The sequence below is a fragment of the Capsella rubella genome, unplaced genomic scaffold (assembly GCF_000375325.1).
Source record: "Capsella rubella cultivar Monte Gargano unplaced genomic scaffold, Caprub1_0 scaffold_5, whole genome shotgun sequence".
Classification (NCBI taxonomy): domain Eukaryota; kingdom Viridiplantae; phylum Streptophyta; class Magnoliopsida; order Brassicales; family Brassicaceae; genus Capsella; species Capsella rubella.
The window spans coordinates 4,944,312-4,967,356 of record NW_006238919.1 but is presented as its reverse complement, the minus strand read 5'-3'; the positions used below and the strand labels follow the sequence as shown (position 1 = coordinate 4,967,356).

General features: G+C 35.2%; 3 protein-coding genes, 3 long non-coding RNA genes and 1 pseudogene across 7 annotated transcripts; 2 read left to right on the top strand and 5 right to left on the bottom strand.

The window, feature by feature from the left end:
• The first annotated feature begins 3,884 nt into the window (after positions 1-3,884).
• On the top strand, positions 3,885-4,720 carry LOC111830611 (annotated as a pseudogene).
• Positions 4,721-13,703: 8,983 nt separating this feature from the next.
• LOC111830610 lies at positions 13,704-14,240 on the bottom strand. Its single transcript, XM_023783092.1, has one exon. The coding sequence runs from the start codon at positions 14,238-14,240 to the stop codon at positions 13,704-13,706; it is 537 nt and encodes a 178-aa protein (XP_023638860.1).
• Positions 14,241-14,398: 158 nt separating this feature from the next.
• On the bottom strand, positions 14,399-15,124 carry LOC111830609 (uncharacterized protein At4g02000-like). Its single transcript, XM_023783091.1, has one exon. It carries the CDS (start codon positions 15,122-15,124, stop codon positions 14,399-14,401), a length of 726 nt encoding a protein of 241 aa, XP_023638859.1.
• A 1,220-nt stretch (positions 15,125-16,344) lies between these two features.
• LOC17887084 (F-box/LRR-repeat protein At2g40920) lies at positions 16,345-18,002 on the top strand. The gene has a single exon (XM_023782667.1). The coding sequence runs from the start codon at positions 16,489-16,491 to the stop codon at positions 17,677-17,679; it is 1,191 nt and encodes a 396-aa protein (XP_023638435.1). The 5' UTR covers positions 16,345-16,488; the 3' UTR covers positions 17,680-18,002.
• A 170-nt stretch (positions 18,003-18,172) lies between these two features.
• On the bottom strand, positions 18,173-18,923 carry LOC111830503. Its single transcript, XR_002833880.1, has 2 exons — positions 18,721-18,923; positions 18,173-18,603 (listed from the first exon to the last, which is right to left on the bottom strand). It is a non-coding gene; the product is annotated as an uncharacterized LOC111830503 (long non-coding RNA).
• Positions 18,924-19,309: 386 nt separating this feature from the next.
• On the bottom strand, positions 19,310-20,320 carry LOC111830505. Its single transcript, XR_002833881.1, has 2 exons — positions 20,110-20,320; positions 19,310-19,718 (listed from the first exon to the last, which is right to left on the bottom strand). It is a non-coding gene; the product is annotated as an uncharacterized LOC111830505 (long non-coding RNA).
• Positions 20,321-20,748: 428 nt separating this feature from the next.
• Positions 20,749-21,797, bottom strand: LOC111830707. Of its 2 annotated transcripts, XR_002834043.1 has the most exons (4): positions 21,471-21,797; positions 21,264-21,344; positions 21,089-21,166; positions 20,749-20,957 (listed from the first exon to the last, which is right to left on the bottom strand). It is a non-coding gene; the product is annotated as an uncharacterized LOC111830707 (long non-coding RNA). The 2 variants fall into 2 exon arrangements; XR_002834042.1 differs by lacking the exon at positions 21,264-21,344 and having other exon boundaries at positions 21,543-21,797.
• Between the last annotated feature and the right edge of the window lie 1,248 nt (positions 21,798-23,045).

Here is a 23,045-nt window from a genome sequence, read left to right as displayed (position 1 = left end):
TCTAGTAGTATGTCTTGAGTTTTGGAAAAACTCACTTCATTTCGCACGATAAATGAGATCTCAATTATTTCAAAATTTAGTCATATACATTATCTTTTTAAGTTATAGTCATTTCTATTCAATCGCTTTTAACTACTAATTCTTGTGATCTTCAACGATGCACTCGTTACCTCTCGACATCTAGTTTATTTCCACCTTCGATTAACTCTCATATAATATATATTGAAGTGTGAGTTGATTTTTAAGACATATCATAACAATATTTTCCTTAATAATAGTCCATTTTGAGTTAATAGCATTTGATTCAAATGATGTGATATCAAACTTGTTTTTCTTTTTGATTATGTTACAATGTTATAGTTCTACTTGAGAATAAGTAAACTTACTTTTTGAGATATGTTACACAAATTACATATCACTTTACGGCTTACATATCACTTTCTATATATTTTATTGTAGAACTCATGAATAATGTGATAATTAATTATTTATTATTTATCATAAAGTGTGACCTTTCAAATATTTTCGTTTAAGAGTATTTTGAATTGAGTTTAGTAATTTTTGTTTTTAGTTAAAATTTAATAATAAATAAAAATATGTAATATTTTTTTAGAACTTATGTTTCACTTTTAATTTATTTTTCCTCTTTAAAATTCTAAAAGTAAAATTACAAACAATTTGTATTATTCTACCATTCATTTAAAATTTACTTAAATTTTAAAACACATTACCACATTTAAAATTCCAAAGTATGATTATTTTAAAGTTTGTTGTTATTAAGAGTTTATAATTATTACTAATAAAATTTTCATAGTATTGGATTTACTATTTTAAATTTAATTTATTTTACATATTTATATTTTTAATTATTTATTTATTACCATGAAAAGAAATTCTATGTTAACATTACGTAAAATTATTTTTTCTTTATCTTTAAATTTTTATTAATTATAAATAATATATTATGCACTAAATGAATGTTAGGAAGTGAGTGAATTGTAGAGAGGATACGCTAAACCTTTTCGGACTGGATTGTAAGACCTATATTATCAGAATAAATGTAAAATCACCGAAACTTAGTTGGGGATACGAATCAATGGAATAAGCGATTATACATTTAAGTACTTAGGCATGGAGATATGAAAAGTAAGAATCTCATGAGAGATTATTAAATCAGAAAGAGACTGAGTTTCTGAATTCTGATAAACTGAAGGGGAAACGACATAAATCCGTAGAAGAAAGAACGTAAGTGAGAGACAGCGTAAACCTATTAACTTATTTGAGCTTATATTAAATTGGGCTAAACAATATGTTCCTTTTGTGTTACTTTTAATGTCATAGAAAATAAGCCGTAGATATAAAAGTGTTGGGGTTTAAATTATAAACTAACAGAAAGACAATAAAATGATGAACAGAACATATGAATTTAGATTATTTGTTGGGTTTGACAATAAAATTAGAAAAAATGCTGATGTTGACAGCTTTGGAGGGTGATGACAAAAAAAAAAGGACAGCTTTAGAGGGAGAAAGAACTCTCCCATTATATATATAGACTAGGTTGTGAACCCATACTACGCGTTGGTTTATTTGATATACTTTCGTATAAAATATATATGATTAATGATAGTAATAAAATATTATTTTGTAAGAAAAATTAAATTACTTTAAGACAAGAAATAATTTATGTCAAATATAGATTTTTAAAAATGGGAAAAAGTCTAAAAATTCGCCATCTAATATTTTTTTGGACGATTAATACATGTATTTTTTTAGTTGGATTAAAAAACTTCGTTAATTTAATTTTGTTATAAAAAGTCTTCGTTTATTTAACTTTTGGTAACTTCCTACCCGCGATCTCACACCAAAAATAAAATTCCAATTTTACCCCTACCATTTGAATTAATTATTAATGTTTAAATATATGGTATTAATTTTTAATTTCATTTGATAAAAAAAAATTGATAAAAATAAAATTTTAACTCAAAATTAATTTTATTGATATTATGTTTACTGTTATTAATTTATTTATAAATATAAAATACCAAATAGAAAGAAAATCTTATCGAAAAAACAATTAAAAAGGCGATTTTAAGGCGATTTTCACTTCTCATCCTTCCCCCGACGCTGGCCTCACGCCGGTGGTCGGAAATTTCTTCCGACGCCTAAAAAGAAAAAGAAGGCTATTCGCGGGGTGGTCCCTGGCTCCTCCAAATTTTCCACTGTCCATGCTCGCGCTTCAGCCCCCCCGGTCGCTAAGCCTCGTCTCTGCGATTCGTCCGCTTCTTCTCCGATCTCTCGCCAGCCTTAGTGTGCCCGGATCTGTCGCCGCCGGAAGCTGCTGCTCCAGGAATCTCTGTTGAGCCGGCTTCCTTGCTCTCTGTTCCCTCTTCAAATCTGGCGAAGCCGATTATGACCTCAGCCTCCACCGTCGATGGCACAGCCTCCGGTTTTGAGTCTTCAGTCGTCTCTCAAGCGTCCCCTCCAGTGAGTTCTTATGCCCAATCGACTGTTTCCAAAACAGACTTGGCCATCTCTGAAGAGAATACTCGGGCTCCGACAACCTCTCTTCACGGTCCTCCTGATCCTCCTTTGAAGTCTTCGGTATTTGCTGCTCCAGGAATCTCTATTGAGCCGGTATCGATTAAGACTTTGAAGGGTTCTGAGAATCATCCTACTGTCCCCCCTACCTCATCTTGGGTGGAAAAAGCAAAGGGTTCCTCTAAGCAGCTGAAGAAGCAAGGAACCCCATTTACATTACCCTCCGGGGAGCTATGTGTAAAAATCCCAAATGAAGTCATCGAGAGGAACAAGCGTTCCTGGGATTTCTTCATACTTGGTCAATTCTATTCCGACCCACCTGCGCAAGGAACAATACACAACATTGTTAATGGCATTTGGAGCTGGCAATACAGGGACATCTCTGTCTCGAAGATGGAAGGAAACACCTTCCTCTTTCGGATCCCTAACTCGTTCACCCGTCATAGAGTCTTGAATCAACGTCTGTGGCAGATTGAAGGCCAGACAATGTTTGTGGCAAAGTGGGAGCCTGGGATAGTGCCGGTTAAGCCTGAACTCTCCTCAGCTCCGATTTGGCTGGAATTGCGGAATGTCCCTTTTCAGTTATTCCATGAAGAAGGTCTCCAGCGAATCGCAAGCCTAGTGGGAAAACCAGAATGTTTGCATCCTTCCACTCAAAACAAGACAAACTTGGAGGTTGCAAAGGTATTCACCTTCATTGATCCTCGAAAGCCTTTGCCCGAGGCGGTGAATGTCCAGTTTTATTCAGGAGAAGTCTGCAGAATCCTTGTCTCAAGCCCTTGGATGTCTCCTGTGTGCGCCCATTGTAAAGAGATTGGTCATAGCTTGCGTCATTGTAGATCAGCCCCTATCACCTGCAAGTTCTGTTCATCAACCGTTCATTCCTCTGAGAACTGTCCCAAGCGAGATGGGAAAGCTATAAAAACCAGGAGAAATCAAAGAAGAAGGAGATCTAGAACCCCTGGCCTAGTCGTCCATGCTACAACTGCTGAAGCTAAAGGAAAGCCTTCCCCTAGTCAAGCTTGGCAAGTTAAAGCTTCCTCTGATGACCCATCTCTTGCTGCTATTAGCACTGTTGTTGATAGCAGTGGCACTGCGGTTAAGTCTACCCGCGTGACAGATCATGGTGGGATAATAGTGTCTGGTGGTATCAAGGAGTCTGGTTGTGTTGCAGAGCTTGGTGAGTCGAGCAAGTCAGGACCGGCTTGTGTTGTGTCTAAGACACTTAATCTCAGGCTTATATGGCGTCTTTTTGAGAATAACGATTCGCTGTGGGCGGAATGGCACCATCATCACCATCTCAAAAACTGTTCTTTTTGGTATGCAAATGCCGCTGCAGGTGATGCATGGACTTGGAGAATGTTGGAAGTGGTAAGAGAGCTTCATTTTTGTTTGATCACTGGACCTCTCTTGGCCCCTTATTCAAACGCTTGGGGAACATCGGCTTAAGGACTTTGAGGATTCCGAGGAATGCAAAGGTGGCTGAAGCGTACTCGGGAAATGCTTGGAGACTTCCTCTCACGCGATCTGCGGAAGCGACCTCAATTTTAGCCCATCTGAGAACACTTCCCAGCCCGACCAGCACCAGCCATGAGGACTCTTATCAATGGTGTGTGAATGATGTTGCTTGTCAGGGTTTCTCAGCTACCAAAACTTGGGATGTGCTGCGACCTAGAGTACAAGAGGAAGAGTGGACTAAATCGGTTTGGTTCAGAGGTGCAGTGCCCAAATATGCTTTTAACATGTGGGTGAGTCATCTTAACAGGCTGCCAACGAGACAAAGGCTGGTCGCTTGGGGACAAACCCGATCGGATGCTTGCTGCCTTTGCACTGTGGGTTCTGAGTCTACAGACCACCTACTGCTTCAATGTGATTTTGCAGGTCAAATTTGGAGAATGGTATCAATAGGATCTCCCCTCGCCAAAGGTTGTTCAGTTCTTGGGCTGAACTTCTTTCCTGGACTCGACGATCATCTCCATCAGCTCCCTCTCTCCTTCATATGGTTTCCGCACAAGTTGTAATCTACAATCTTTGGAGGCAAAGGAACAATGTCTACCATAACTCTGCGAGGATTGCTCCGCCTCTTATTTTCAAATTGGTGGACCGTGAAGTTAGAAACATCATCTCCTCTCGTCGCCTCAGAAAGCGTTGGGATGAGTTAATGTGTTTGTGGATTCGCTAATCCTTATCCTTGTTGTTTATTATTGTGGCCTTGTTTTTATTTTTTTGCCATGGCTGCTTTTGCTAAGGTCTTGCAGTTTGTAATTCCTACTCTTCATTATATATGATAGTTACATGTTTAGCAAAAAAAAAAAAAATCTTATCAATTTATAAAATTTTAAAGAAAATGTAAATACAAAAATAAATTATTGAAAAATTTCCAATCAATTTTTCTTACAAATTAATAAATCTATATCCATTACAAACCTTTTTAGGTTATTTCAAATTAGTTTTGCTTACAAGTTTTATATTCTCCAATAATACTAAAGTAATCTTTGTATTTTAAGATTTTGTTTTTATTTTTATTTATTTTATAACTAAATAATAGTAGTAAAACAAAAGGGAAATTGTCAAAATAACACTAAAATGAATATTTTCCAAAAATACCATTATAAATTTTATACCAAAATATCATTATAAGTTTTATTTTTCAAAAAATACCACTAAAATACGTTTTCTTCCAAAAATATTGCAAAAATTAATCTATAGTTTTTAACATTCCAAACTAATTTCTAAATCCTAAACAATAAATCCTAAATATAAATAGTTAAAAGTAAAAATTACTACCATAATATTTAAACATTAAAAATTAATTTAAATGGTAGGGGTAAAATTGGAATTTTATTTTTGGTGTGAGATCGCAGGTAAGAATTTACCAGAAGTTAAATAAACAAAGACTTTTTATAACAAAATTAAATTAACGAAGTTTTTTAGTCCAACTAAAAAAGTACATGTATTAATCGTCCAAAAAAATAATAGATGGCGAAATTTTAGGCTTTTTTCCCTTTTAAAAATTATAAAATCAGTTGTGTTAAGGAATCAAATATGATAACAGAATCATGAATCAATCTTTTACTCATATTTAATTGGCCGTAAACACCTTCGTATTTCTTTTCACATTGATCGTTTCATACTCTTCATATACCTTTTTGTCAATTTCATTTTCGATCTTTCATGGTTATTATCATCGTTACATTCACCGTCCGCTTCTTCGTCATACTATTCTTCTTCCTCTTATTTTCCTCATCATCTTCTTAACTTTATACCAGATCCTCTCCATCTTCTTCTATGTATAACATTCATTATTATGTGGTTAAAAACAAAGAAAGAAATATAAAACCTTAACCAAAAAATAGCTCCATAAGCCTACAAATTAACTACAAAAAAAATCGTTTATTTGACCTTATGATCTCAAAATTCAATTCCTTTCTACCAGAACTTTGTTCCAAGTTATCATAATACTTCTACCAAATTTCAGATTATTTTCAATGACAGTACGTTTGTTTGTTACATGCAAGGAAACTTGTTTGATATTAAACTTTAATAACGAAAGGTATAGAAAATCAGAAATTTTCTCGAAACAGGCCGAAGAAACCAGAGACCTTACCATCACATGTAGATAAATTACGTTCATAAAACTGTTTAAATCTATATTCAACCTCAAGACATTAATACCAGAAACCTCATCAAGTTCAAAGCCAAACATTTGGTATTGAGCGATCAAAGCTTGTTCTTGGTGGTTCAAGGCTAGAGAAAGGTTGATCTGTGGTGTTTGGTGTGTGGTGTCTGTGGAGATTGTTTTCACCCTTACAAGTCCATGTTCGTTGCTGTTCTCTCTTGTCTAAGAGGTGAGTGCATGACTAGGCTGATCTAAGCAGTTTTGATGCATATTTTGAGTGTTTCCTCTGATTGATGATTGATTTTTGTGTTTGTATGCTTGTTTATGTGGTATGGTGTCTTGGTACGAGTCTGGGGAGGTGATAGATCGGGCATGGAGTTCTGGAGTTGGTGGATCCGTCGACGAGAAGCGGCTGGAGCGAAGTTAGGGTTTCGGTGTCGCTCGACACCAATGGAGGGTGTCGACACCAACTTTCTTTCTCGCGAGGATGGTCGCGAGTGTCGAGCGACACCAGCGGATGGTGTCGATCGACACTACTCGTCAGAACGGGTCATGTTGTGTTGTTTTGTGTTATATTGGTGGTTGTTTGAGTTAATACTTGGATGTGTTCATTTCTACTTGTGTGTATAGCCAGTGGTGGGATGATTACCTCACTAAGTATTTATGAAATACTTATGCATCTCTTTCTTTGATGCAGGTAAAAGTAAAGTGTGATCCGTGGAATCATGGCGAGGAGAGAAGGATGATCTAGGCGCTCATTGGTGTTTTAGATTATTGTAGGATTTGTTAGGATGTTAGAATGGAACTTAGAAGGATGTTAGGATGATTAAGTTTCTGGAATAACGTTGGTTGAACATGTTGGTTTAATGGAATTGTTTAATTGGATTTTTTTTTATTAAGTCTTCCACTGATTACGTTAATTGGTTTGTGTTAGTGAGATTGTCTGGTTTGCTTTAAATGGGTTAATCCGGTTTGCATTTTAAAATTAAAAAAAAAAAAGGATGGGTTCTTTCAGCCATTATCAGCACCCTACAAAAAGAAAAAATTTACTTTTAGTTACATTAGAGAGTAGTACTATTTTCAATGTAAGCACTCAGATTTTGCTGACTAAAATAGTGAACATATATAAGTCTATGAATGCCCCTACATACTATGTTAAGTATTGTATTCAGTAGTTGATTAACATCGTTGTCGAAAAATCTCATTGGAAACGTGGAGGAGAGACATAATAAATCTGCATAAGTGGTTTATATTATTGTATGTGATAATATGTTACATAACTTCATTAAACTTTTATAGGTAGATAACATATTCAGTAATGGGAATTATAGGAATGAGATTACAAACCTCTAACTTTTCTTGGGTTCACAGTAGTAGCAACATTTATTTGTTAGAAACAAAAAAATACAAAAACTAAACCCACTGAAATAAACAAATTAGCGGATAAACACACTAAACCAAAATTCTTAATTCTTTATCGATTTTTCTTTCCGTTTGGATCCTTTGTCTACTTGTTCGACATGTAGTTTTAGTCTCGTTCACAATAGGAACACCAATGGTTTTAGATCAAAGATCACATGATCTATAAACCCAAAACATAAACCGAAATAAGCAAAATCAACAAACACAATATATATTCATAGTAAAATAATAAAAGCTCACAGAATTTAAAAACCAAAAACAGAGAATATATCCTCGGGAGAAGAAAAAAAAATCATAACGCATAATAAGAAATTTAATTATAGAAGAACCAAAACAATATGGAAACCATAATAACAACATGCACTACCTAACTAACCTAATTATTTGATATCTAATGTTGTAGCACAAGCTCTATATTTATATCTAAAAATATAGGGCAAATCGCCATAGTAATTTCTAAAAATTTAACATTTTCATTAGAAATTGAACATTTTAAAAATAGAAATGTTCTCGGATCAATTATTCACTATGTATTTTAGTGTTTATTTTTCATTTTTTATAACTTTAAAATCAGAGTTTTCTAATGTTGTATCCCAAGCTTCTATATTTATAGCTAAAATTATAGGACAAAGTGCAAAACGCCATAATAAGTTTTAGAAATATAACATTAACTTACATATTAAATGTTTTCTTTATTTTCGTTTATAAATTAATAATTTTTTTAATTAAAATTTTCTGTTTTGATTAGTTTTATAACATTTATTTATTCTGGAAAAAAAGAAATATTATTTTTAATTTATGTCTATATATTGTATTTTTTCTTTTTTACAAATATATTAATATAGAAAACAAATATAATTTTGAAATGTTAACTAATGATTTGTCGAACAGCGATTCGTCGTCTAAAATCCTATGTGGACGCTCTCAAAAGCTTATAGCCTCAACTTTTATCTTATTATATAAAGTTAGGTTTTCAAAGTTAGTCATTAACAAGATTATGACATGTGTTAATTGAATTGATAAGAGGTTGATATGTGTCAGATAATTAGTGGTAAGAAATTATATAAATTAATTTTCAAGAAAAAATGCAAAATAAAAAGAAGAAAATAAAAATTTAGAAAATTTAACAATTACTTAGTAGTAATCCTAAAAGAAAAAAGATAGTAATTATAAAATAAATTATTAATAAAAATAATAAATATTAATTAGGTCTAAGGAATAAAAAAATTAACAAATAAAAAAATACAATAAATTAGTTAATTATAAGTTAATCTTAGAAAATATTTTCATTATCGCGAGTATTATGTAATATTTAAATATTTTATTCAGTAAGTTAATCTAAATAAGGTAGTCATTAATGTGATATGTGTCAATTGTACCGATAAGATATTGACATTTGTAAATTTAAGATATATTAGAATATTTTAAATTAAATTTATAAACCTATCATAAAATAATTCTACATAAGTTATTTATATAAAAGTATACCTAAATATAATGGATTTTTAACGTTCATTCAAAAATTCTTATTATGTAAAACTTGGTTTTCAGAGTTACTAACTCACGTGATTGTGATATATGTGAAGTAAAACATTAGATGCCGGAATAAGACACATCTAATTCTTTAAAAATATAGATAAAAATAGAAAATGACAAAAACAAATCAGAAATTTTTACTTATAATTAAATTGTTAACCTAATTTTTGGTTATGTCAGTTTGGGTTTATCAAAGAGATTAGGGTTTAATATTTACTATTAAACGAGATTATATGTCAATTTAGTTTATAAAGAAGGATTAAAGTTTAGTTTTTACAACTAAACATGTTATATGGTTGCCTGGTTTTATAAATGAGGATTATGGTTTAGATTTAACAATTAAACAAGGTTTTATGTCAATTTTTAGGTTTATAAATAAGGAGTAGAGTTTAGAGATTACACAATTTATACAAGGTTATTTATCTGTTTCAATTTATAAAAGAGGATTAAGATTTAGATTGTACAATTAAACGAGATTATAGGTTTAACAAAACAAAATTATTTATTAAATGTTTTTACTTTTTTTTTTTTTTAAACACTTCAGCAACTTTATTAATAAACCAACGTCAAGGAAAGAAGAACATGATTGATAAAGGCAGAGGAACTTGTAAAAAACTAAAAAATTCCAGTCACCAAGCCTCAACCGCTACCCCGACGTTCTTCCTCAATCCTATCCAACAACCAAGCCGGGCCGCCCAAAGCAACATATGAAGTGAGGCGTCCATCTCTTGTCACACTCTTTGCAATGTCTGAAACTAAAGAATTGGCTTTCAAATGTGACAACTTAAACTTCACCTCTCCCATGGACTGTAAAAGCTCAGAAATTCTTTTTAGTTGAGCCCGATACTTAGGCCAAAGCAAAGGAGATTCAACTGCGGAGATCGCTGCTCTACAGTCTGACCACAACTCGCAAGAATTCACATGTAGATCCTTAAGACTCTGCAAGCACCAATGAACGCAACTTAGCTCAGCAGAAATCCTATTCACTCGCGGAAGGAAAGCATCTCTTGCGTAGAACATAGCTTCGCCTTCATGATTCCGGAGTAACCAAGCTCCTCCACATAAGGATCGGTCATTCACCCATGAACAATGGATGTTACATTTCAAAACTCCCAAAGCTGGTCGAGACCATCTCGTCGCACCAAAACCAGCTCGACTAGCACCTATAGATACCTCTGATCGAATAATATGCTGTTGAGAGGCCCATTCTTCAGCATTGTTTACAGCGGTGGCGAGCACAATATGATGATCTTGCGCCTGACCTGCAAAAATAACACCATTGCGAGCTTTCCAAACTTCCCAAAAGATCCATGGCATTGCGACCTTATACTGCAAAGCGAGCTCATTACTCTCCAAAAGGTTAAAAACATGTGTGATGATTCCAACAATGTCATCCGTGAACACATGTCCATGTAATGAGGGAGAAATAGTACTCCAAACTCGACTGGCTAGAGAACATCCAAATAAAACATGCGATATCGTTTCCTCCTCCATATTGCACACTTGACAAAGGGAGTGAACCGACAGTCCATGTCTTCGTAAGCATTGTGTCACAGCCAACGCAAAAGATAGCACTCTCCACAAGAACATTCTAATCTTAGGTTCAGTATGCAATCCCCAAACCCGCTCTTTAACCTTGTTCACTAAACTATCGGTCTCCGATGGTTTTTTCAATTTCTCACTCTCACGAGTAAGTAGCCAATGACCACTTTTGACAGTGTAGTTACCATCAGCCGTAAATGTCCAAACGTGGCTATCCTTAAGATGAACAGCAGGTGGAAAGGAGAATATTCTACTAACATCACTTGAAGGAAAAAGTTCATTTAGCCTATGAACATTCCAATCTCCTGCAGCAGTTATAAGAGAAGATACTCGTAGCCTCACATCAATAAAAAGCTCTTTATTACAGGGTCTTCTCGAAGGGTCATCCACTATCCACCTGTCAATCCATACAAAGGTGTTACTTCCATCACCAATGGATCTCATCAGCCCTTTTTCCAACAGTTCTCTACCAAAAATAATGCTACGCCAAGCATAAGAAGGTCGACGTCCCACTGTAGCCTCAAGAAAAGGTTTATTTGGAAAATAAACCTCTTTATAAAACCTTGCTAATAAAGAAGAGGGATCGGACACTAGTCGCCATGCTTGTTTTGCTAGAAGAGCTTGGTTAAACCGGCCAATATCTCGGAAGCCCAAACCACCACACTTCTTTGATTGACACATCTTCTCCCATGAGACCCAATGCATTTTATGTTTACCCTCCTGAGCATTCCACCAAAACTGACTCATAGCACTCCTTAGCTGTTTACATTGATGCTTAGACAGCTTAAAGCACGACATAGCATAAACCGGTAACGCCATAGCTACAGATTTTAAAAGCACCTCCTTTCCCCCTAAAGAAAGTGTTTTTTCAAACCAGCCACTAAGTCTTGACTTCAAGCGATCATTAACATAATTCAGTATATCTCTCGTTCAACCACTAAAACATTCAGGGAGGCCCAAATACTTCCCTGCTCCACCCTCTTGTTCAATACCAGAAAATAATCCCAGGAGCCGTCGCATATAAGGATCCAACCGCTTCCCAAAAGTTATCGAAGATTTCTGAAAATTAATCACTTGTCCAGAAGCTTTACCATATAATTCAAGGCACTGTAAGAATGATGAACACTCCTTGAAGTTAGCTTGGCACAAAAACAAACTGTCGTTAGCAAAAAGCAAGTGTTGGATCGCCGGACAAGAAGAGGTAAGTTTCATTCCTGTCAACCTTCCCTCACATTCTGCTGTATTCATAATGTGCACTAATGCTTCAGCACATAGGATAAACAAGAAAGGAGACAGCGGATCTCCCTGCCGTAGACCTCTTTCTGGTTTAATAAAACCATAAGGAGTACCATTAATAAGAACCGAATAAGAGACCGTAGTGACGCAGCTCATTATCCATTTAACCCATCGGATATCAAAACCAAGCCTGATCAATAATTCTTCCAAGAAGGACCACTCTACTCTATCATATGCTTTAGACTTGTCGGTCTTGATTGCCATAAACTCCTCATCACACTGTGCATTCGAGTTTAACGCATGCACCAACTCATGTGCTAGTAGAATGTTGTCTGAAATCAAACAAATTTGAGTAAAGTTCCATTCGGCTGGTAATGATCCAGACTCAAAGAATTGTTTAACCTCTGATATAACTTGAGGACCAACTATATCCCAATAGGTCTGATAAAAACAGCCTGACATGCCATCAGCACCCGGGGTGCTGTCACCTCTGATATCAAAGGCTGCTCGTCGTATCTCTTCACTCGTAACAGGCTTGAGTAACCCGTCATTCATCTGAGAAGTCACTCGTGGTAGCAGCCCTTCTAAAGCTTCAGATATGTGAGCCGGCTTTGTACTTGAGAACAGGTTCTGAAAATAGTCAACAGCAATATCACCTTTGGAGCCTTCAGAAAACTGTTCAACACCCGAATCATCCTTGAGAGATAAAATTTTGTTTTGAGCTCTTCTTCTCTGCACACTCCCATGGAAAAATCGAGTAGTTTGATCACCTTCACCTAGCCACTTCTCTTTACTTAATTGTTTCCAATAGAGCTCCTCTTCGCGATAAGCTTCTGCTAATTCAAACCGTAGACTCCTCATAACTGAAGATCCGGAATTAATTTAGCTCCTTCCTCCTCTAAATCAAATATTAACTTGGTGATCCGCTCCTTGGAATTTTGATTAGTGTCCTTTTTCCAAACAGAGATAGACCGACGAAAATTTGCAATGCGACTCAAAATAGATACATGATCAGTACCCTCGCTTCTAGTCCAGCCTTCCCTTATCACCTCAGCAAATTCCGGTTTATTAGTCCACCTCTTCTGAAATAAGAACCGGCCTCGCTGAGATGTACTTTCATTGACAAAACGGGTAATGAGAGGACGATGATCAGAGCCAATCCTTTCCAAGTATTCAGCTTGAACTCGGGGAAATAGTTGAAACCATGCTGCATTTCCAAGAGCTCTATCCAACTTACACTGCACCCAAACTCGATTACGTTCTCCTGCCCAAGATAGATGATTACCAATACTAGGAACTTCCCGTAAACGACAATCACTTATCATATTCCGAAATGAAAAGAAAGATGATTCTGCCCGTGCTGGTCCACCTAGCTTTTCAGAATTATTAGTAATCTCATTAAGGTCTCCCAAAACTAACCAAGGCTCATCTCTGGACACACCCAAACTTATTAAGTTATCCCAAACTTCTTGACGACGATGTGCAGCTGGATCTCCATAGACACAAGAAACAAAAAAGGATATAGAGCCGAGTGTGACGAAGATGTCAATGATGCGAGAATCAGCACGAAGGACATCAACCACATAAGAAGACTTCCAAAACAGAGCCAAGCCTCCACTCAGACCCACCGGATCCACCACATGCGCATGATCATATCCTAAAGATTGTTGTACTGCCAAAACGTGATTACTGGAGTTTTTAGTCTCCAGGAGGAACAAAAAGTCCGGAAAATGTTCACGACGCATTTTCCTCAGCATAGGAATTGTCAAGTTGCCCCCCAAACCTTGACAATTCCAGCTCACAAAGCTCATTAATGATTCGGCGGTTCCTCATGCGGAACCACCTCTTCCTCAATGCGCTTAGCAAGCTTTGATGTAATCATAACTTCCTCTGTAGCCTTCCTTTTAGCTGAATTAGCCTCGTTAGTCTCTTCTCTTTGATTATTTTGGCCATTAGCTTTTGTTTCCTTCACCTTTTGGGCCTGTCTTCTCCACTTATTTGGTCGTTTTCGCTTCTGAAAGTATTTTGGTTTTGCTCCGGTAGAACCAGCAGAAAAGCTTGGTCTTAAATCCGTAGAGTAATACTCATTTGCAGAGGCTGTAGCAAAAGTAGCCGAGAGGGAGCACACAGGATGAGGGAGTCGCGTCATTGCTTTTCCAGACCGAACAGCTTCAACAATGTCATCCCCAGAATTGGCCGTGGAGCTTACCTCTTCAAAATCAAACACCAAACCTCGTCCCTTGTTTACATCTGTTGTAAATTTTGTAGGCTTTTCAAGTCGTAACAACGTCTGTTGTCCATTAGGATCTCCTTCCAAGTCCCATACCGACTTCCTTACTCTCTCCATATGAATTTTACGAAGTTGAGGGTCATTCACAGAGAGGTATTAACGCATCTCGTCTAAGACAGCTTTGGCAATTTTTGGTTTTCCGGAAACTGGATCAATCCCTACATCATCATCTGTTAAAACTCCAAACTGAGGGTCATCTTTGCTTATTCTTGGAATCAAACGACTTGGAATGGTGGAAGCACTTTTCCCCCTACCGTAGCAATACATTGCCGGTTCGAGGGATTGAGAGGGCACCGTTCCTTATCATGTGTTAACCTTTGGCACTGATAGCAGCGGCGACGAATTCGTTCATACTCCACACCAATGGTAACTTGTTCACCTGACGGAATTTGAAGCAGACGAGAATTCTTCAGGGGTCTCCTCACATCAAATAAAACTCTGACCCGAACATAGCCTTTGCTTCGCGGTTTCAATGGATCAAAAGCCACATCCGTGACTTGTCCAATATGTGCTACAATCGCCTTGATAGTATCCGCTGTGTTATGATTAACTGGAATATTACGCAGCCAGATCCAAATTGGTAGCACTTTCAAATAATCATCTGGTGGCTTCTCCACCCATCTCTCCAATGTCAGACTCCAATCGTTAAATGTCCATGCACCAGCATTAAGCACAGTTTGCAATTCTGTTTCAGAATCGAAAATAAATTGGAACTGATCGTTGGAAAGAGCTATTCCTCTAGCCCTATTATACACTCGCCAAAGGCGAGGCATCTCATGGATCAAGTTGGACATCTTCTGATTTTCCGGACACAACAACTTGCCAATGATACTGCATTTGTTACGAACACAAGAACTGAACTCGGGCAAATTCTGTAAAACAATCGGTGTATCCTCCTCCAATGACATCTCTTGCAACGCCTTATCAAGAGCATACTCCATCAGTTAACCAATCACTCACAATCGCACAAGAAAAATTCAAGGTGTCGATGGAGAGAAGTAAACACCGGCTGCGCTCAAGAACACTTAGAACTAGGGTAAAATCTTCAAAAGATACTCAAAGATATTCAAAAATCTTTAAAAAAACAGATAAATCTCTCACGAATCCGGCGAAAACATAAAAATTCCTGGTTATGAAAAGCTTTTCTACTAAAGTTGAAACCCTCTAGTTAGAAAAGAAGTACTTAAGCCTTTTCTTTTTTCTTTGTTTTTTTTACTTTTTTTTTAATATGTTATAATTGTTTAATTTTTAATTTATATTGAAATGTAATATGTCATAGAGCAATCTCATTGGCTAAAACAAGAAGGGTGAATAAAAGAAAACTTAAAAAAAGACATTGTTAACTTAAAATAAGGATAATAAAAGTCAATATAATTCGTAGTATAATGATTTTTTAAATATTATGTTCTCCAAATATGTAATTTTGTATACTTTCATATTTTAAAAAATAATAATGCTTATCTCAACGACACTATAACGCATTTTTTTGGATTGATGTTAATTTGTAAGAATTTTCCCATCAAATTTTGTATAATTAATTAAGTTTAAAAATAAAATAAATTGCAAAGTAAAAAAAATATGCGAGAATGATTTTGTAAAACAAAAATTGGAAGTTAGGAAATAAGATTTTTTAGGATAAGGGTATAATCATGTTTAGAGTATAATATCTAAATTAAGTGTTTTGATAAATTTGGTAATAGTAATGTTATGAAAAATTGTGAATATTTCATAATTGTTTTGGTGATCGATAATGTAACATTACTAGATTTTTATAATGAATGTTTAATAACGATTTTTATATATTTATGATACATAAATAATTTTGTTCAACCAAAAAGAATTTAGTAACTTAATAAATTATCTTTTTCTGAATACTTTGGATATAACATTCTTACAATAAAATTTTAGTTTTAATTTTATTTTTAAAATAAATAGACCGTCTATTACACGGGCCCAAATCTATATTATAAAATATGATATTCAATTAATATTGGTTAAATTTTTTTAGTGTATTGATTTTCTAAATTTTAAGACATGCAATATTTTTAGTGCAAACGTAAAAACATAAATTTTAATTACGCGGACCCTTATCTATTATAGTATAGATTATACTTTACATATTGGTAATGGTATTAGTATAGCTCGAATAAACGAAAAAATAGCAGTTTTAATTCTTAACTTGAAACTATTAAATTTCTTTATTATAATAAAAGATATTTTGCTTAAATATACTCTCCATAATATATTATACTATTTAGTATCTACAATATATTTTGCAAACCCTAAACCACGACTTCGCTGTATTATGAGGATGAAGAGAAGAAGACGACCGGAGATGAGAATTCCTTCTATGGATGTGGTGACGGAGGAGATCCTTACGAGACTGCCTGCTAAATCCCTTATGAGATTCAAGTGCGTCTCAAAACTTTGGTCATCCCTAATCAGCTCACGATATTTCAGCAACCGTTTCCACACGGTCCCGTCTCGATCGCGTCCTCGACTTTACATGTGTTTGAAGGATCTCAATGACAGCCATAACTCCGCAATACTATCATTGGCTCCAGACATTAAGTCTTCTTGCTTTGTAGTTGACAACGATCTGACCATCCCACGTCTGGGATGCTACATCTTGCAATATCTTCCTGGCTTCATATGTTACACCTCTTGGGGATTGCCGCGGATCTATAACCCTGCTACCAGACAACTTGTCACCTTCCCCACCGCCATACCTCCAGAAGAAAATAAAATCGTCTCTTACTATTTTGGACACGACCATGTTAGCGACCAGTACATAGTGGTATGCTCAACTGGTGTCAGATTGAGAAATTTTCAAGAGATGAGGTCAGAGCATCGGGTCTTTGTCCTAAAATCTGAAGGGAGAGGATTTTGGAAAACGGCTGCTCCAACGTGTCCAGATGACTTTCATCCTCACATCCCGACCAGAGGAGGAGTGTGTATCGATGGTGTTATATATTACCTGGGTTGGACTGATTCGTATAATTCTGTGCTTGTGAGTTTCCACATTAGATCCGGAGACTTTAAAATGATAAAAGTACCTCGCAGGGACGGAGATGAGCTGCCTGGAAGGGTCGAAAATGTGAGTCTTATAGAGTATGGTGGCAAAGTAACTCTCATTGTCCAAACCGATCTTAGAGAAAAAGGTAGACTGGATTTATGGACTGTGGAAGATGCCGGGAGCAATAAATGGTCGAGAAGGACTCTGGTTTTGCATCCTTCTCAGCTGTATTTAGTCAATAACAACATTAGATACAAAGTCAAAGGTACAACTCAAAATGGCAAAATTTTCTTGATACCACATGGTTTGATTTCTCCCTTTCACATTCTCTCTTATGATCTTCAAAGAAATGATATGAAAAAGATGGAAATCAAAGGTGTACCTGAACACTGGTTTAGCAAGGCCAAATTGACCGTTACAGTGATGTTGATGGATCAGAGTGAGCGTCTTTCTAACGTGATGCATACGGGATCAGAGTGAGAGTCTCATCATGTACATACACACTTGAATAAATCACTGCTTTCTACCTCTAATGCATGTTTTGTTTAGACTAAGATCACAGTTTAATTTCTATATCCCTTAATATATTCGTTATTTTTATATGATATTTTATTGATTTTGTATAGTATATGGTGTTTTCTTGAATTCATCAAGTAATCTCTCTAGAAATAAGCCACTTCCATTAACATCCTCAAGGATCTCAACTTGTCTGTCTACACTAAATATTGATTTTCTTTGAACCTGGAAAGCTATTGATAAACATTTCACAATTTGGGACGCACAAGGGATTCAAGACAAAAAAATTACAATGATGAAATCTTACTTTCGCTTCAATGAAAAGTTCCTAGAAGATTGTTCTTGTTCAACTGTCTGAAAATTCAAAAGAACAAAACACTAAGAATTTCAATATGAAACAAAAGAATCAATGTGAATCTGTAGAGATTCACAGGGAGTTGAGTTCTCCAAGTGCAGCTGGGGGATTAATCTTCTCATAACTTCTAATCGTATCAAGAATTGGTTACAGATTGCAGAACAAGAATTGACATAGCAAAGACTATAATAACTTACACATAATGTAGATTCTCAAGAACATTGTATAGATCATTCAATTCATTCTTTACAACAACTCTTATCCAAAGACATCATTGCTCATTTTAGACAAACAAAAGGAAGAAAATTCAGATTAAAAGAACCAAGTGTAGCGGTCAAATTCTTATGAATTCTCTTCTTACCAATTCACCATAGATTCAAAAAAGATAAGAACTTCGTTTACTGAAACTTGTTATAGAGATCGAATTAAACTTAGGTTCAGCCGAAGATTACCTTCAATTTCTCTAAGCTTTGACTTTCGCTACATCAAAATTCTTCACGAATCCATTACAAGTCTACATCCTTCAACGAAAACTGAAAGCAATTGTTAGAATCGCCCAAACCTTGCTGAGCTATTGGAGAAGCGTACAATTCGCAAAACTGAAATCAATTAGAGAGATGATTCTGATAACTGCGCACCATGAGGCATACCTCTTACTGCTAGCTGTGAAGCCTATTACATGGTGAAGAACCTATCGAATATGAAGATTGAGACTGGAGAAAAGGTCTCAAGATAGTCAAAGAAGTAGAAAACGAAATCCCCCATGACTAATTTGAGTTCTGCGATTTCGATTTTGAGAGATTTTGTGTGATGTATGGAAGAAGAAGAACTCTGTTTGGAAAGCAGGAAGGGTAAACCTAAAAATTGGTTTAATAGATTACCGTCGGTTTAATAAATGACGTTAAGTCGCTTCTTTTTTCTATCTTTACGTAATTTCTTCAAGTATCGCTACATAAACGACGTTAGAGCAACCACAATGGGACCCATTGTGGGTTTTTTGCAATTTTTTTAATATAAATTTTGAAAAAATTGAGATGAAGAGTTTGTGATGGAGTTTTTATATTTATTGTGTTACAATGGTAAGAACCTAAAGGTTCTTGAATTTCTTTTTTTTAATTTAATAATTTAAAAAAAAAATTAGTGATTGCATTTTATGTTGATTAATTCCAAATCAATACCAAGTTACATAGATCAACTCATACAACACCAAGTTAAATCTTCTAAATGCATCAGCCAATGTATAAACTCGAGTACTGAAGTTGATTGAAATCCTCTAGACAATATGTACTACATTCAGTTGACAGTGCAAGGAAACATACACTAACGAAAACGCACATACGAGAATAGTAGTTACAAATTTTCAAAACAGGTTTGTATCTTCCAAATTTGGAAGATAGTGTTTAAACGGCAAGTCATGCTCACTGAACCAGGCCAATCAATATGGAATAGAGTTTTAAATTAGCAATGAAAAGATCATAAAGAAAAGGTCATCTAAAGAAACACAGCTGACCTCAAAAAATTCAGAGGTCTCAACCAATGAGGTTAGAGCAAACACCAATCTTAGGACAGCAGTGGTTATAGTTCGTTGCTTTTGCACATCATATCCTACATCACTCTGAAGTTTCATATCCACCCGTCTCTTATTTCCCTAGAAGGCATTTTTGGGATTAAAAGCAGAGAAAATATTGAGATCACATATATAAAACCTGATAACTACATGTGTAGACATCTAACCAAAACTAACTATGATGCCATAACCCAAAAAGCAGGCAAAAACGAGAAAAGCTTTTACTTGAACGAAATCAAAATTCTAAGCTTGCTTCTTCTCAAAAATACACTAAATCAAACCAATCCAACAAAACAATACACTAAATCAAACCAATACACAAATCAAACCAATGCAACAAAACAAATTCTAAGCTTGCTTCTTCTCAACAAAAGAAAAGAAAGAGGATACAAAATCGAAAAGAGGGAACAACTAACTCCCAAAGTTCTTATATATTCTTTCTAGCTTCACAAAAAGTAAAGAGTCATCTTACCCTAGCAAAGAAGAATTCAAATGGAGGGCACGACTGAAGGCCAAGCAAGCACACTCATGAAGCTCCAACCTTTGTCCACGCTGAACATAAAAATCAATCACACTAATACCTTCCTTCATGAAATTATCCAAAACTGACGCAATTGTACACTCGGGGTGAAGAAACACATCCCCTAAAGCATGAATCACCTCTTCGTTATCCACCACTTCTCCTCCCTAAACAAACCCATCACCAAAAAATTTCAAAACAAACTCAACCCTTTAGGTTTAAGAGAGAAATAGAGAAATTTTAGCAAATAAATAGAGAAATTTTAGGTTTAATTGTCTCAGCCTTCAAAGAAGATGAAACTTAAACTTGCCTGATTTACAAATTGGCCTGCTTAATTGCAAGAAGCTCGCCGGAATCGATTTCACTGACCATCGTCTTACTCCCGTCGCAGAGCATCGCAAGACCGAGAGAAGAGAAAGAAAAGAGAGAGAGAAGAGAAACAATATGTTTTTTCAATATTTTACTCAGCATCCAATCGTAGCGCGCCACCTCACATCTCTTCCCAGTACAAAAGCCTCTTGTTTAGGAGGCGGTTCTCTTAATAACCATCAATAAAACATTAAATTTTCATTAAAATTACCATGTATGAGGTTATTAAAAATAAATTTTTTATTTAGTTATAAACATTGAATCCAACAGAAGATAAAGCTAGCTAAAACAGATACATTGCATCAAATGATCTGTATTTGATGACAATTAGCATAAGCATGTCTTCGTGGCTGACAATGTGCAGATATTACTTTGTCTTGTATTGCTTCCTTGGATATTGTTTGGAGGTACAATAATTAGAACTCTCTTTTCTGCAAGAACAAATAAACGATTATTTTAGCCTAAATGTTCTCTATTAGCAAGACACTATAGTCTACACAATGGAATCAAAGCACCAAAGATGAGAAAAAACAAACATAAAGGCAAGTATAATTCCACTTACTCTTCAATGAATCTTCTCCTTCATACGAATATGCAATATCAAAGCCATTACTCAAGCTATACTTACCACTTCAAGAATCTGCAACATGGAAAATGTCAATACCGGCCACTTAAGAATTCTTAAATCTTAATACATTGATAACTACTATTTAGAGACAATCAGAACTATAAGTTACTTATTGGTTTCTCAAAATCTCATCTGGTGACAGCTTAGCTTCCGTCCATCTCAGAGAATCATTACATGACTCTCATTCGAACTTCATAAACCATTAAACACAAAAACATAAAAACCGAAATGAAATGCCATTGATTTGTTTCAGCATTATTGCTCATATTTAAGCTATAAGAAACACATAAACAATGGACACAAAGTGTATACTCACGGATTCAAGCACACCGAATTTACTAAATTCCTTCATGATTTGTAAGAGAATTATCCAAATCTCTGCGACTACCTCTATATCTCCATGTTTCAGAACTAGAAGACATCGAAACTAAGCGGTTCCGATTTTGAGAACAAACACGTTGATTCTCCACAGATGAATCTTTGCCTTTATGACCCAAATATACCCGATTTTCACCGTCGACAGTAGAGATGGTATAACGGCGCCCGAACCTCGATAGATCTCCGATTATACTCAAAACTCCGACGAAATCAAAAGACGTTGAAATCACCTTTATCTGTGCCTTCTCTCGATAAAAACAGAAGAACAAAAAGCTTTTGTGAGAGAGACAAACGCGAGAACCCTTTTTTTTCCTTTCTTTATAATAGCAAACCAATTAAAATGGGACACGTGTCTTTAAGAGTGTATAAACCCCTTCATTAAGCATCGCCCCTTCACATTTTATGATATATTGATTTATTTTTAATCAACTAAACCTTTAGAACCTGTATAATTTTTGTTAAGTACTTGCCTTTGGAGATGGCTTTACATCACAAATCTCTTGTTGTGAAAAGAAAATACATATTGTTTCAAGTATCTTCTATCTACATATAGAGTCCATTAGATTAATAAGTTCATTTTACAAGTGTGTTTACAGATAGAATCCATTAGCAATGGAGAAAGAACTGGAGAAGAAACAAAAGATGTACCGGTTAAAAAGGTCAATAAACACAGTTTATTTTATTTTCATGTTTCTTAAGAAGATAAAATTTACAGAGAAAAAAAAATGCCCGTTTGTAGACATCATCTGACAAAAGCCCAAATGAAGTCAGAGAGATACCAGCGCGTGTTTTCACTTTCAACAAACGTGCAAAGAGAGGAGAGAAAACAAGGCCGTTTAGACCACGATCCTGCAAGAACAAAAAACACGATCCTCTGATCGTCGATGAGGATGCCAAGGCTTGAACTGCTACGATTAAATCTGATATATTCTAGAACTTTCCTCTACAGTATCTAAATGTAATTCCGCTTTTGAGTGAGGTCAATATATATCCTCTTGTTCTAAATTTTTTATTTTTTTTGTATTAAATAAAACAAAAAATCGTACAGTAGGAGAGTGGAGAAAGTTGATGCTTGTATGTGTGTGAGTAAATTAAAGGTCATCCCCACGACGCACAAAATAACACCATTTGGAGTAATATAAATAGAATACAACTAAAGGGGTGTTATTGGATGGAGAATTTTAAGGGATTTTAATTACGAGTGAATTTTAAAGTTCAATAGCCTTTAAATACAATTAAGATGGATTTGGTATGAAAGAGATGAAATACTTTGAAAAATGTTAGGATTGTGTTTGTACGTGTTTTAGATGTAAAATACATTAAAATCTTAAAGAAAACAAAATCCATTGAAAATTGAATAACGCTTGTTTTAAAATACTTTAAAATACATCCAACAAATGTTAAATCCAATAACAGCAGATTTTATTGTGGTTTTTAAAATACATCATTAAATAACGCTAGATTTTGAAATACATCCAAATCAATTAAAATACAAGGTTGAATAACACCCCCT